Consider the following 15,233-nt stretch of genomic DNA (forward strand, 5'->3'; position numbering starts at 1 on the left):
AATCTTTCAGTTTAAATGCTGATAACTATTGGGTTAGTTTTCCATTGGAGCCCACCTGTAAAATGTGGGGGAGGCCCTCAGCCTCCCCTTGGACCCGCACCCCCCGGCCTGCCTGATGCATATTTTGGGGGTCCTGTAAATGGGCAAACAGCCCGCCGGCCTGACACAGCTAGGAGGCAGGTAACATATGTACGTTGGGGTTTTAGGCCGAAGTAGGACCCTGTGACAGTTTCAGTCACAAGTGGGTAAATTGTGCTCCCCCCATTTGCCGCAGACTGAGATGCTGAGCTAGCGATCCTTAAAGGCCCACCAATCAGAGCAGGAATTTCCTGCGTTCCTATTGGCCAAACTGCCCACTGTGCCTCACCTGAATTATACCAACAAGGCCCAAAACTGAGGATGGAAGGTTTCCCGACGTTGGCTTTGAGTGGGTAGATTGGCTACTCCACAAACCTCACACCCAGTTTGGGATAAGGATGAGAATCACCGCCCACCCACCCTTCCTCTCCCTTCCTACCCTCCCACTCTCCCCGCACCCACCCTCCCCAACATCCCCACTGCTCACCAATCCTCCCTTCACTCTCCCTACCCTCCCACTCTCCCCACACCGACCCTCCCCAACATCCCACTTCCCATACCCACCCTCCCTTCGCCCTACACACCCTTTCCACACCTTCCCCACACAGTCCCTCCCCACCATCATCCCATTTCCCACACTGACCCTCCCCATCCTCCCCCAATCTCTCCCCATACAGACCCTTCCCATCTGCCCTCCCAGTCTCCCCACTCTGACCCTCCCCACCCTCCTCTCCCACTCTCCCCACACTGATCCTCCCCACCCTCCTCTCCCACTCTCCCCACACCAACCCCCACGTGCCCCCCGTCTCCTCACACCGACCCTCCCCACGCACCCCCCACACCGACCCTCCCCATACACCCCCCCACAACAACTGTCCCCATGCACCCACCCTCTCCTCACACCGACCGTCCCCACGCACCCCCCCTCCTCACACCGACCCTCCCCACACACCCCCTCCTCCTCACACTGAGCCTCCCATGCACCCCCACACCGACCCTCCCCATACACCCCCCCCACAACAACCGTCCCCATGCACCCACCCTCTCCTCACACCGACCCTTCCCACGCACCCCCCCTCCTCACACCGACCCTCCCCACTCACCCCCTCCTCCTCACACTGAGCCTCCCATGCACCCCCACACCAACCCTCCCCATGCACCCCCCCAACACTGACCCTCCCCACGCATCCTCCCTCTCCTCACACCGATCCTCCCCATGCACCCCCCCACACCGACTCTCCCCACACCAACTCTCCCCACACCCCCCCTACTCTCCCCACACTGACTTTCCCCACGCCACTTCCCCCACTCTACCCACACCGACCCTCCAACCACCCTAACCCCTTCCCATGATTCCATGGTTAATAAACAATTGTTAGTTTGTGATTTTCTGACCATTGGCCACAAATGGTTCATGATTTACTCAACAGCATTTGTGGATGCTGCTAGGAGGTTGGTTATGCAGATATTAATATGATCCACACTGGTTGACATCAGTCAGTTTGGTGAGTCAAATTCAGAGATCATTAACTCTTAGCGATACTGGCTGGTAATCTTCAGACGGTTCTGAGACAAGGAGTTAAGGTGAAGGGTTATGGATTTGTCTGATGCTCTCCATGGATGTGTTTTTCAGGATATGGTTTCCAGTGTTCCTACAAGTGTTATTGGAATGAGGAATAAGGAGTGAGTGAGGGGTGTATGGGGAGTGAGTAAGTGAGCAGTGTCGAGTGAGTGAGGAGTGATGGGTTTGAGGAGTGAGTGAGGGGTGTGGGAGGAGTGAGTGAGTCAGGAGTGAGGAGTGCATGAGAATGCTCCACTATCCCAGCGGAAGCCAAGCACAAGGCTCTCAATGGCTTTGGGGCCATGGGATTCATATTTCATGGGTACATGCCTGAAAAGAAGAATGTTTGAGGAATAACTTCCCTATGTGCAGGCTTTGAGGTTCGTCCTGAGAATGTGCAGCCACTGACAGGTGTGAACCTTGAGTCTAAAGCTGTCTACTCTGGGCAGGCACCAATGGAGCATGTGGCAGCTTCACTGGAATCTGCTGCAGACCCCCACCTAAGAATTGACCAGGAGCCTCTCAGTGCCCTGACCTCCACTGATGTCTCGACTGCAGCTCTGCTGGCTGTAGGGTAGAAAGTAGATAGCACCTTGCAAAGCACCTACCAGATCCCAGGGATCGTGATGCAAGTTCTGTTGCAAGAGCTATCAGGATTGGAGAGCTGCTGTTAGAACAGATTCAGGGCTTAAAGGGAGGGCAATGGCTGGCAGCCACCTTTCTGATCCCGTTATCACTCTGGAAAGCAGAAATTCCAGGATTCCAATTTACCCCCTCAGAACACCAGACCAGTAGAAGGTTGGAGGTGACACAAGGCTGATGAAGAGAAAACTCCAGAGATATTCCAGCAGCAGCTTCCTGCTAAGTCCCACCAGCCTTTTGTAGAATAGGAACAGCCAACCACCGCTCTGTACCGGCCTTCGGAAAAGCAGTAGAGTAGGTAAAGAAAGGCAGGTGAAGGCACATCAAGCAAGTGTGAGGATGGATTCAGCTTGCGTTCACTTTGAATTTTGTTGTATTAAAATAGAGTTTGAATTGACATTGGAATTTGCTACAGATGGTGAACAAGGGCCGCAGGTGCCTGGGAATATCACCAACTACAAGCTTCCCTCTAATACACTCACTACCCTGACTTGGAAATATATCGCTGTTCCTGCATCATTGCTGGGTCAAAATCCTGGAACTCCTTCCCTAACAGCACTATGGTGTACCACTACCTTCCCAGGGGCATTAGGGATGGGCAATAAAGGCTGGATTTGCCAGAGTTGTCCCATGAATGAATAAAAAGAATTAATTCTTGGTGTGTGAAGTGAGCAGAAGAGTGTGATTAGACTGGATGGAATATTAAGGATATGGGGAGTGAATTGGAGAGTAGAATTGGAATAGATGAGTTAAGGGAAGTGAGCAGAGCAGGAGAGTATGATTAAAATGTGTGGGACATTAAAGCACATGGGGAGTGAGTTGGAGAGTGGGATTAGACTGGGTATGGAGAGTGTGGAGAGTGAGCAGAGAGTGGGATTGGACTTGGGGAATTGAAGATTTGCGAAGTTTAATAGTTGCTCATTTCAGGATATTCCTCCAGGTGCTGCCCCTTTCTGTTCCCTGTAATTTACACAGCAGGTAATCCACTAACTCCTCACCTCACAGCACTAACCTGTCCTCACACATCATGTTTAATTGACCCTATCTGTTACATCACTGACAAGCAATTCATCACCAGCATCATGTCTGCAGTGAAGATCCTTTCCTCAAACCTGAAACACAAGAAAAAGATTCAACATTAGTGTCAAAGTTTCAAATTAAAGGTGGGGATTTCCTGCTCCCAATCCTATCTCTCTCTCTCCTAGTTGTCTGATGTGATGAGGTTTCGAGTGTTACTGTAAATATATAAATATCACAGATTGTGGAGACCTTTAGAACCATTGAAATCAGATCCAATTGGCAGAAAAATAAAAGATGTCAGTATTCCTGCTGACCAATCTGGCAGCTCAGAACAGGATGGAGTGGAAACCATGGGAATGTTCAGTGAGCTACACATGAGATTGTACAACGTGGCACTGTAACAGCTCAGTGAGAAATGGAAACTACAGTCATGGTTCCTGACCCAGTCATCAACCTGTAAGAGAATGCAGTTATGGTATCAGGATTTAATGAATATTATCAATGAGAACATTTAGGATTTGGTGACCATTACACTTGGTGAAGACGCCAAAATAAAGGAATAATACTTCACTAAACATGCAAATTTTTATATCATTCAATCCACTGCCTTTGTAATAGATCTGAACCCCATCAATTCCCCGTGTTTCTCACTGGGGTGGAAGGTCTCCTTCATGCACTGACTGCACTGAGATTGAACCCGTTTGGAAAAGAATAGGGTCAATTCAGAATCATTGGCAGCTTTCAAAAAGTTGCTGGATCAATGTCTGTTCAGAAGGGGATTGAGGGATGGGGCGATAATGGAACTGCATGATTTTTTTTGAGGGACGGAACAGAGTGTTCCCTAAACCAACAAGTGGAGTGGGAGGGAGTCTGTGATGGAAAAGTGAGACCTAGACCTTGAATGGAGTGGGATTGATGGGCTGAGTAGTCTTTCTTCATTGCACATTCTCTCCTGTTCCAATGAATGGGTTTACATTTTCACTGCATCCAGGACACAGATCAGATCCTTCCACACATCCCCCAATCACTTCTCACTCCATAGACACAACAAGTGGTTTCTTAAACCCATTTGTACCCTCAGCTTCAAAGTCCTCTTCTGGTAACTCCCACAACTCTTCAGGCTTGATTTTACAAGCCCCTGCTGGGGGCAAAGAGCCAGTGTGGGTCGTGAAATCAGACAGACGAGTCTACCTATTTTATACGCTGTGTGTATCATTTTTGGTTGACCAAAAGTTACCAACTTTTTGAAGACTACACTGGTGCTCAGTACAGTGGCTCACAGCCAAAGTGTGTCTCCCAGGAACGGAAATAAATCAGTTACATAAAAACTAAGGGCTGTAGTAACCCTCACTGACACTAACCATGCATGGGAACATAGGTCATTAGGAACTAGAGTACGCCATTCAATCACTCAAACCTACTTGTGAGATGTGAGAGTTACCAGAGGAGGACTTTGAAGTTGATGGAACAAATGGGTTCAAGAGATCACTTGTTGTGTCTATGGAGTGAGAAGTGATTGGGAATATGCAGGAGGATCTGATCTGTGTACTGGTTGCAGTGAAAATGTAAATTGGAACAAGAGAGAACGTGGAGTGAGAAAAGGCCATTCAGCCATCGATCCCACATCATTCAAGTTCCAGGTCTCATTATTCCACTCCCTCCAACACCACTTGTTGATTTAGGGAATGCTGTGTTCTGCCTCTGGAGAAACATCAAGCAGTTCCATTATTGCCCTATCCCTCAATCTCACTTCTGAACAGACATCAATCCAGCTCCTTTTTGAAAGCTGCCAATGATTCTGAATTGACCCTATTCTTTCCAAACGGGTTCAATCTCACTGCAGTCAGTGCATGAAGGAGACCTTCCACCCCAGTGAGAAACACGGGGAATAGATTGTTCCAAGATAAAAGTCTATTATTTTTCAGGGTATTTTTCCTTTAATTTTGACAGCTTCACCTCCATATGATGGTCACCAAATCTTTAATGTTCCAGTGGAAAATATTAAATAAACACTAACATCAAAAATGTATTCTCTTACAGGTTGATGACTGGGTCAGGAACCGTGACTGCAGTTTCCATTTCTCACTGAGCTGTTACAGTGCCACGTTGTACAATCTCATGTGTAGCTCACAGAACATTCCCATGGTTTCCACTCCATCCTGTTCTGAGTTGCCAGTCACTGATTGGTCAGCAGTAATATTGACATCATTAATGGTCGAGCCAATTGGATCTGATTTCAATGGTTCCAAAGGTCTTCACAATCTGTGATATTTATATATTTACAGTAACACTCGAAACCTCATCACATCAGACAACTGGGAGAGAGAGAGGTAGGAATGGGAGCAGGAAATCCTCACCTTTAATTTGAAACTTTGACACTAATGTTGAATCTTTTTGTTGTGTTTCAGGTTTGAGGAAAGGATCTTCACTGCAGACATGATGCTGGTGATGGTTTTGGTGCTGAGTGAATTGCTCATCAGTGACGTGACAGGTAGGGTCAATCAAACATGATGTGTGAGGACAGGTTAGTGCTGAGAGGTGAGGAGTTAGTGGATTACCTGCTGTGTAAATTTGAGGGAACAGAAAGGGGCAGCACCTGGTGGAATGTCCTGAAATGGCAACTTCATAAACGTTTAATGTTCTACTCAGTCCAATCCCACTGTACTCACGCCCTATAACGTTCAGACTCACATCTATTCTAACCCTCTCCCATGATCACCCCCCCCATACCTTTAATATCGTACCCCGTTTAATCCCAATCTCCTGTTCACTCCCTATACCCTCCAAAAATGTATTTTCTTAGCAACTATCTAATTTCCTTTTTGAAGAATTGTTGGGATCTACTTTATCAAAGTTTTGTGGCAGAGAATTGCACTTTCTCACCATTTGTTGTGGAGAAATAAGCCACATAATTGGGTTGCATAGCACCCATATCTTTGGTGTTACAAGTGCTGTCTCGGATTCAAAATGGCGTCCCCGCCACATGCGCATCCTTTTGGCGTAGGCCATGCTTGACACCATTTTGTGTACGTCATTAGTGGATGCTGGTAGTGTGTGCTGGAAGTACAAAGAGTAGGCAGATTGTGACATCAGTCAACATCTAACACTGAATTGACACTAACAGTGCAATTTTTAAGCTCAATCCTCCAGCTAACACCCTCTCTTAAACTCACACATCTGAACATGCGTTCAGCAACAGGACCGAGCCCTCCACCATTGCCATTAAAAGGGATAATCAACTACTTCTAGATCACTTGCTGATAGATTTCTTCGGGCTGTTGCTGAGTTATTAGAAGTGTTTGGAGATTAGTACTGCTAGTTCCTGAAGTCTGTTGGTGGTGGTATGGAACATGATGAAGATGTTTGTTCTGACTTCAGGAGTTCTGCTCAGACCACTCACTCCCAGTCATGGATGCAGTAGCTTCTATCCCCCTTGGCCTGCACCATAACAGGGACAATGAGCAGTGGCAACAGAGAAGAAGACTAGCTGCTTGAGGAGGGAGGAGGAGGAGAGGGAGAAGGACTCTCAACAGAAGGCCATATCCACTTAGGGAGCAATTTTGCCTCAACCTCAGTGAGGAACAATGTGTATGACATCTCCACTTCATTAAGGACATGCTCATTGAAATCTGCTGCCAGTTGTAGGTAGACCTACAGCACAGAGCAGGGTGAGAACGGCAATGCCAATGGCTGTGAAGGTGACCGTGGCCATGAATCTTTTGCATTGCGATCCTTCAAAGCTGGAGCAGGCGATATTTTCAACATCTCGTAGTTTGCCAATCTGCGCCAGTTTACAGTACCACAAGCATTTGTGGCGCCACAAGAAACTAGATGGTGGTAACTGAGTGATAAAGGCTATCTGCTAACCACCTGGCTCATGACTCTGATGTGCACCCCGTGCTCATATGGGCAGCATGCATATAGCAAGAGCCATTCTGCCACACAAAATGTAATCGAGCACACTATTTGAGTGTTTCAACAATGTTTCCGCTTCCTGGACCACTTTGGAGGTGCGCTGCAGTATTCGCCAGAGTGCATGTCACAATTTGTCGTATTTTGCTGCATCCTGCACAACCTTGCCATCAGGAGGGCACAGCCCTTGCCACCAGTATGCGGTGAGAAGCTGAGGAGGAGGAGAAGAAGGAAAAGAGAAGGCAACCAACACATTCCCTTTCTGGACGAGCTGTCCATGATTGGCTCCTCCGACTGCTGTACCAGTGAACAAAACCCCAATTCTCCATTCAACAATCGTTGCACAACTTACCTTCTGTTACTGACCATCACAGCATCCTCTTAGCCAAAATGCTGAAATAAAAACTACCACAAAACAAACAATCCAAACCAACTTTATCAATCAAACCATCCAATGCTGCATACAAACGTCAAGTAATCACTCTGTGCATTCCTTTTGTGCCTGTTTTCCAGTGCCTTTGCCTGTCCTAGCATTCCTACGCAGTGCTACCCCAGTGTCTGCAGCATGGCTGGGTGAAAGCTGCTGACTTTCATTGTAGGCAACCGCAGATGACCGTGCTGGACAACCTCAATCAGGCCTTAGAAGTCCTGGCTTCAGACTGGACCACCTTGGCATGGGCGGCAGCAGTCTGGGTTGACTGACAAGAACAAGGGCACTAGCAGAGTGGCAGTGGTGGGAGGATGAATGCAGTCAACTTGAGAGAGGAGAGTACGTTCTTGATCCACAGGCACTCGTGTCAACAGTCCTGGCAGTTTGTTGCAGCTCAGATTGCTGGAGTGCTGCGAGACCCTGAAAGCCCCTTTCATATCCACAGCCACAGTGGCACCAGTTTGAATTTCCAATGCAGCAGCTAAGACATTGGGTGGCTTCTGCTTGTGCTGCAGTAGAAGCTGAGATATTCGTCATCCGATGCTATATCATAGTTGAAAGAAAGACTTGCATTGATATAGCACCTTTCATGACCTCAGGATATGCTAAAGCATTTTCCAGCCAATGAAGTATTTTTGAAGTGTTGGTTGGCATCTTTCCTTCTACAAAGGTGATGGACACACAGCAAACAATCCATTTAGGTGCGGTTTTCTCTTGGTGCACCTTTGTTGATGGCTGTGAAGGCTGATCCTTGAGAGGCAAGTTTGGCCACAAGTGCTGCACGTGAAGCTTTTACATAGGACCTTACATGACCTCAAATCATTCCAAAGCATTTTCCAGCCAATGAAGTACTTTTGAAGTGTAGTTACTGTTGCAATGTGGGAAATGTCACAGCCAATTTGCACACAGCAAATGGTAATGCAATATTGACCAGATAATCTGTTTGTTGATGGTGGGAAAAATGTTGGTCAAGGCATCAGGGATAACTCTTCTGCTTTTCATTGAAATAGTGCCATGGTTTTACATTCACCGGAGAGGGCAGGTGATCCTTGAGTTAACAGCTCATCTGGAAGACTACACTCTCACTACTGCACCAGCCTAGATCTTTATGCTGAACTTTGAGAGTGGGACTTGAACCTACAGCCTTCAGGCTGAGAAGCAAGGTGCTACCAACTGAACCATAGCTGACACAAGTGTAAGTGATGATGTTAACCGCCATGCCCATGCTGGAAAGGATGGGTCTAAGCTCTGTGCAAAGTTGGTGCCGAACTTCTCCATGCTTCTTGACAGTGGTCGTAGGCTTTCTGGCAGGCCTGCCAATGCACCAAGCATTTCTGTGTGCATTCCCATCAGCCTTTTTCTGTACGTCACCCCATCAAAGTCCTCATCTGAGTTCTCTGCAGCAGAACCCATGTGAAACCTTGCTCTCTGGCCAGTTGGCATCTGCGCTACCCTTTCCCCCACCCTGTCTGCGGGCCACTCGAGCCTGATGTCTCAGCATGTGCAGTTCCCACCTCTAAGCTACTCTCTAAAGTATGGGCAGTATCAATATCTGAGCTCCAGGCAGCAATCACAAGAGACTGTGGGATGACGGGAAGTGGGATGTAAGAAGTAGGATTAAGAAAGAGCATACCCTCCTCTTCAATGGTTTCAGCCCCGCTGCTGGCCATGGACACAGCCATACCTGCTCCAATGATAGTGCGCATCAGGAGGCAGCTATGCCTGTATCCACCTGTTAGCTGCTGCTGCCTCTGCTTGTGCACCACCTTGCTCTACAATAGAGAGGGAGGAGTGCCAGTGAATGTGGTACAATCTGTTTGAGTGATGTGCCTGTCATAGTTGAATAGCTGGCAGTGAGTGTAAGCTGTGAGATGTAGATGTGAGACTTGCAGCAGTGCTTTGTGTGTGAGGGTAAGGTGAAGCTATGAATGTGAAGTATGAGTCATAGCTGATAGGGATTGTTGGTAGGTGAGTGAAGAGGAGATGGTATATTGAGCAGTGTCTGAGGCTATTCATCCAATTGTGAGGGTATTTGAACTTATTACATTTTTTGAGGACATAGCAGAGACAGCAGACAAAGATAATGCAGGAGATGTAATTTATCTGGATTTTCAAAACGCCGTTGTTAAGGTGCCCCATAACAGACTAAAGAATAAGTTCAGAGAATGTGGAGTTAGAGGACAAGTGGCAGAATGGATTGCTAGCTGTCTGCAAGACAGAAAGCAGCGTGTGGGAGTAAAGGGTAGTAATTCAGAGTGGCAGAAGGTGTGAAGTGGTGTTCCGCAAGGATCAATGCTGGGACCACTGTTCATAATTTACATTTATGATTGAGACTTTGGAATCAAAAACACAATTTCTAAATTTGCAAGTGACACCAAATTGTGGGATAGTTAATACTGAGCAGGACTGCGACAAATTACAAGATATTAATAAACTTGCAGAATGGGCAAATAATTGGCAAATGAAGTTCAACACAGTTAAATATGAGGTAATACATTTTGGTAGGAAGAATAGGGAGATCACTTATTATTTGAAAGGTGTGAATCTAGATGGGGTAGTGGAATAAAGGGATCTCAGAGTACAAATACACCAATCACTAAACATTGTGCCACAGGTTAGCAAGGCCATAAAAGAAGCAAACCAAACAGTAGGCTTTATTTCTCGAGGGACAGAATTGAAAAGTAAGGAAGTTATGCAAAACCTTATCAAACCTTCATTAGACCACATGTAGAATATTTTATGCAGTTCTGGTCGCCACATTATAAAAAGGATATAGAAGCACTTGAGAGGGTGCAGAGAAGATTCACGAGGATTATACCAGAAATGTGAGGGTAGACATATCAGGAAAGGATGATGAGGCCAGGGTCTCTTTTCTCTTGAAAAAAGGCTGACCTAATAGAGGTCTTTAAAATTATGAAAGGTTTTGAGTGGATACAGAGAGAATGTTTCCACTTGTGGGGAAAAGCATAACTAGAGGCCATCAATAGAAGATTGTCACCAAGAAATCCAATAGGGAATTCAGAAGAAACTTCTTTAGCCAAAGAGTGGTGAGAATGTGGAACTATACCAGAGGGAGAGGTTGAATATTATAGATGCACTTAAGGGTAAGCTAGACAAGCATTTGAGGGGGAAGGGAATAGAGGGTTACACTGAGATTGAGATGAGGAAAGATGGGAGGATGCTCGAGTAGAGCATAAATGCCGGCATGGACTTATTGAGCCGACTGGCCCGTTTCCGTGTGTTATATCCTATGTAATCCTATTTGAAGATGCATCTGCCCAGCTTGACCATTCATGTGTGGTCATTGAACATTTTGCAGCACTTCATCCAGATCCTCAGGGCTACACTGTTGGCATTTGACTGGGACAGCTATCTACTTCCACAGCTTTTGCAGTGTTAGTCTGGAGGGTCTGCTGGTCCCCCTGTGGATAAAGCATCTCTCTCTCTCCTCCTGTCAGCCTCCTGCATCAAGGCATCCAGGACTGTGTCAGAGAAGCTTGGAGCCTGCTCTCTGCCATGCTGTGCCATTCTTGTGTCCTTCACAGGTCAAAACCACTTTTAAAATTCCTTCCTGCTCTTCCTCCAGTCAAAATGCACGTCCTCTTTAAGGGGTGCAGGCTGACTTTAAGTTGTGCAGGGAGCTTGAACTCGTGCTAACTTCTCACGATTTTGCTCCCCTGCTCAGGTGTGTAGCCACTCAACAGTGCATTTAAAGTTAGCTGCATACAAATATCATTTAAATCAGTAGGCAGCATGAGGTTTGCGTGCTGCCTGCATTGGAAGGAATGGGCGCAGGTTAATTGTGTATTGTGATACCTGTACCTGTTTTCGGTGGCTATCCAATTTTACCCCCATACTCTCTGAAATTCTACAGTGCATGGTCTGGACACTGATGCTGGGATTGTGCACACCAGAACCCTCCAGGTCTGACCATGCTCCAGTGTATGGGGATAATTGGGAGGCCCCTAATTAGCATGAAGTTAGCAGGCACTGGTGCCACTATGGGGGCATCTCAGGAACCACATGGGACAAAACATGGGCACCTTCTGCCATCCAGGATGTTCCCAATTCCTTCCCCTTCACAAACATTCTTGTGTCCCCTTCAGCCCCCACTACTCTATCTTCCCACTACTCTGCTTCTCTGGCCTGGCTTCCCAGCCCCTGCTGGGCCCAGATCCTGTGTCCAGATCCTGTGGAGTTACAGCTGGAATGTGTCGGGAAGCTGTGCCGATCTGGGGACAAAGTTTATTATTAATTTGTGCCTCTTGTTACCATCGCAACAACCAGTAGAAACTGATCCAGTAAATTCCTCACTTGATGTTGGTTGGGTTCACACAACAGGATTTCATTCACTGATCAGCTGCTTAAACTGCTGGGGTGGTAAGTGGTGGAGGTGGGGGGGGGGGGGCGGGGGAAATAGTGTCTAATAAACCAGGGGTTAGGACAATATTGTTGAATAACCCTGGGGGGAGGGGATAATGTCTGAGAGTGGGTGTTGTATCTAATAACCTGGTGGGTGGGGAGGCAGTGGTGTGTTTTATAATGCATGGGGAGGTATAGTATGTAGTAGATAGTGGGGTGCAGTGATTGAAGTGTCATTAGTAATTTTTGGGGGAGTAGTTAAATGGTTGATGGTAGTTAATGGGAGAAGCAGCGTTTAAAGAGCCGATGGTAGTTAAAGAGAGGGAGGAGCAGTGTTTAAAGGGCCATTACTAGATGATGGGGAACTGGTCTCTGGATCCTGACCTCCTGGGCCTCCCTCTTTCACCAACAGTAACACTGATCCAGTTAATATAACAATCGCCACTGATTTCAAGTTGGACAAATTTTGCAATGAGCTGAGCTGCTCCATCAGCGAGTGGGTTAATTCCCAGTAGTTTGATTCCAGTGGAAAACTGACATTTCTCTCCCTGAAAACTCATTAACGAGTCCTCAACACATAACAACAGAATTTTCAACAATGATAATTATTATAGTATTACTGTGTTCACTGCCCTTTATTTGGTGTAAACTGAGAAGCAGTGCAGTGAAGGAGATAACTGGGGAGCGGGGTTTCAGCAGCTTTCAGTTTTCACCTGACTTGTTGCAGTTGCAGTTAAACAGCAGAAAATATTCCCCTCCCACCCCCAGTTGCTGATTCTAAACTAAATAATAGCCTTAGAGTTGTTGAAGTTAAAGGCATCATCCAGCCCGGTTCAGGTGATTCTACAGACTATATGCACAGATCTCCAGCTATTTCTGAGCCCAAAAGCAACGCCATGCTGTGCTTGACCTGCAATGACACTGATTAGGTCTGAACAGACCTTTAAATGGAATACTGGAAGTAACATTGTCGCTGGGTATCTAAGACTGATAAGAGTAAATAAGAAGAAACTGTTACTAGCTGTAGAAGGGTCAGTCACTGGAGGACACAGATTAATGTTAAATGACAAAAGAACCAGGGGCGAGAGGAAGGGCATGTTTTCTACAATGTTTGATGTTATGATCTGGAATGCACTGCCTGGAAGGATGGTTGAAACAGATTCAATAATAACTTTCAAATGGAAATTGGATATATACTTGTAAAGGAAATATTTGAAGGCTGTGGAGAAATAACAAGGAACCTGGACAAATTGTGCAGTATTTTCAGAGATGGCACGAGCACAATGGGCCAAATGGCCTCCTTCTGTGCCATATCATTTTCTGATTCTGTGGTGTGTTACGACTCCATTAGGAACCTTCAACTTTTAGAAAGAGGAAGTCAAATTTCCCAGTTATTACTGAAAGAATAACACCACAAGATTACATTTTAAACAAAAACTTTACTGTACAAGAGTTAAACAAAGCAAAACACTACTAACTCAACACTACAATTTGGAAATACTTATATTTCAAACTTAAAATCTGAACAGAACATGAAGAGAAAAACTTTAAACTCTAAATCTCAGCAGAACACTCCTATTTGACTGTTACCTCCATCCCAAGAATTTTCCCTATACGTTACAGGATCTTGGCGGTTTGTTCACCTCTCCTGGGACCAATCCAAAGTGTACCATGGCTCTTAGGAATTCACTTTGATTTCCTTAGTTTCTCAGCTGTCTTCTGAGGGTTTGAGATTTCCCAGGAATTCTCCCTCTAGTTTTGGCTAGGCAAACCCTCCAGTTCACCTTCAACACCTCGCGAATCTGGATTTCCCAGCTTGAGCACGGGCCTGCCTCAAAGGAGAAACACCCCTGGTTTCTGATATGAAAACACAAAGTGCTGGAAATACTCAGCAGGTCTGGCAGCATCTGTGGAGAGAGAAGCAGAGTTAACGTTTCAGGTGTGTGACCTTTCATCAGAACCTGCAACAGATGCTGCCAGACCTGCTGAGTATTTCCAGCACTTTCTATTTTTATTTCAGATTTCCAACATCCATAGTATTTTGCTTTTATCCTGGTTTCTGATGGCCTCTCTGCTCCTGAGTCTAACAGCTTGTCTGAAGTCATCAGCTTTCCAAAGCTGACTAACTGTGACAGCAAACACACACAAAAAAACCTGACCCCAAAAGGTATCTCCCTAGCAATATCTATCTTCATAAAAATGTGGTATTTATGGGATGTCCCAGATAGTATTTCTAATTCTGGCCTTCTCTTTGATTCCTGATACCCACATGAATAATTGATATTGCTAACACTAATAGAGCAAACTCTTCTAAACCCTTCCGGTTCCAACTGCCCAACTAAACGAGCCCACCTGTAGTTTTATGGTTCTCACCTCTCTAACTCTGTCTCTGTAAGCACTCATGGAAAGATTTTTGAATTTTAATTTGTCTCTTTGTTCTGGGAAATTATATGAATAATTTAAACTCCTGACTGAGGTAGCTGCAGACACACCATCTCCATCAACAAGTTAAGAGGGGTTCCCATGTGTAGGGTCTTTACACTTCCCAATATGACCTTACTAAATAAGCATGGGCCACCCTTTGATCTATAACCTCCTTAGGTTTATTTGTCTGCTTCTCAAACCAGGTGTTTTCATTTGACTTGCATTTAAACAAATTCAATTCACAAATTAAAAGTTACCTCCAGAAAATTAATACAAACCATGAACCAAGTGATTGTAACAGTTGCCTTGAATCAGAAATAGACTGTGAGTGTTTGGGATTGCTGGTGTGATTCTAATCTAATTCCCTTTAACTGCAGCTGATGTTGTTCAGAATGGAACATTGGCGAAGGGGCAACTGGAGGCAGAGACTGATCAGGGTCAGGAGCTTGAAAAACGAGGGGCACGACGCTGTGCCAATGGCTGGGTTTATTATCGTGATTTGTCCATGTGTTACAATTTTTTGTTTTTGAGAAAGTCTTGGATAAATGCTGAGGTAAGTCCTTGGAGTCTCCATTTTAAGTTATTGGGTTATTCCTCGCTGTTTTTAAATGTGGTCAAATACAGAGAATGAAAGAATCTTCTTGTTTGTATCTGGACAGTTCTGATGGACTCAGTATGTTCCATTATCTGGGTAACATGGTCTACATTGTATTCTACATTAAACACTGAAGACACTGAACCGTGGCATTGAATCCTACAGACAAGGATCCAGGTTTACCCATGGACAGTGGTGAGGGTGTTATA

The 15,233-nt window shown here is 45.8% G+C and overlaps 1 protein-coding gene across 3 annotated transcripts in view; it reads left to right on the plus strand.

Annotated features, from left to right (window-relative positions):
* The first annotated feature begins 5,551 nt into the window (after positions 1–5,551).
* Positions 5,552–15,233, plus strand: part of LOC137385011 (lectin-like) — a 36,502-nt gene continuing 26,820 nt past the window's right edge. For all 3 annotated transcript variants that reach the window (XM_068059746.1, XM_068059748.1, XM_068059747.1), the window contains exons 1-3: positions 5,552–5,631; positions 5,710–5,792; positions 14,807–14,982. In XM_068059746.1, coding sequence (XP_067915847.1) covers positions 5,738–5,792; positions 14,807–14,982 — 231 coding nt within the window. In that variant the 5' untranslated portion in view covers positions 5,552–5,631; positions 5,710–5,737. The remainder of the gene's footprint in view (positions 5,632–5,709; positions 5,793–14,806; positions 14,983–15,233) is intronic.

This window comes from Heterodontus francisci, chromosome 27, assembly GCF_036365525.1.
Source record: "Heterodontus francisci isolate sHetFra1 chromosome 27, sHetFra1.hap1, whole genome shotgun sequence".
Taxonomy (NCBI): Eukaryota; Metazoa; Chordata; class Chondrichthyes; order Heterodontiformes; family Heterodontidae; genus Heterodontus; species Heterodontus francisci.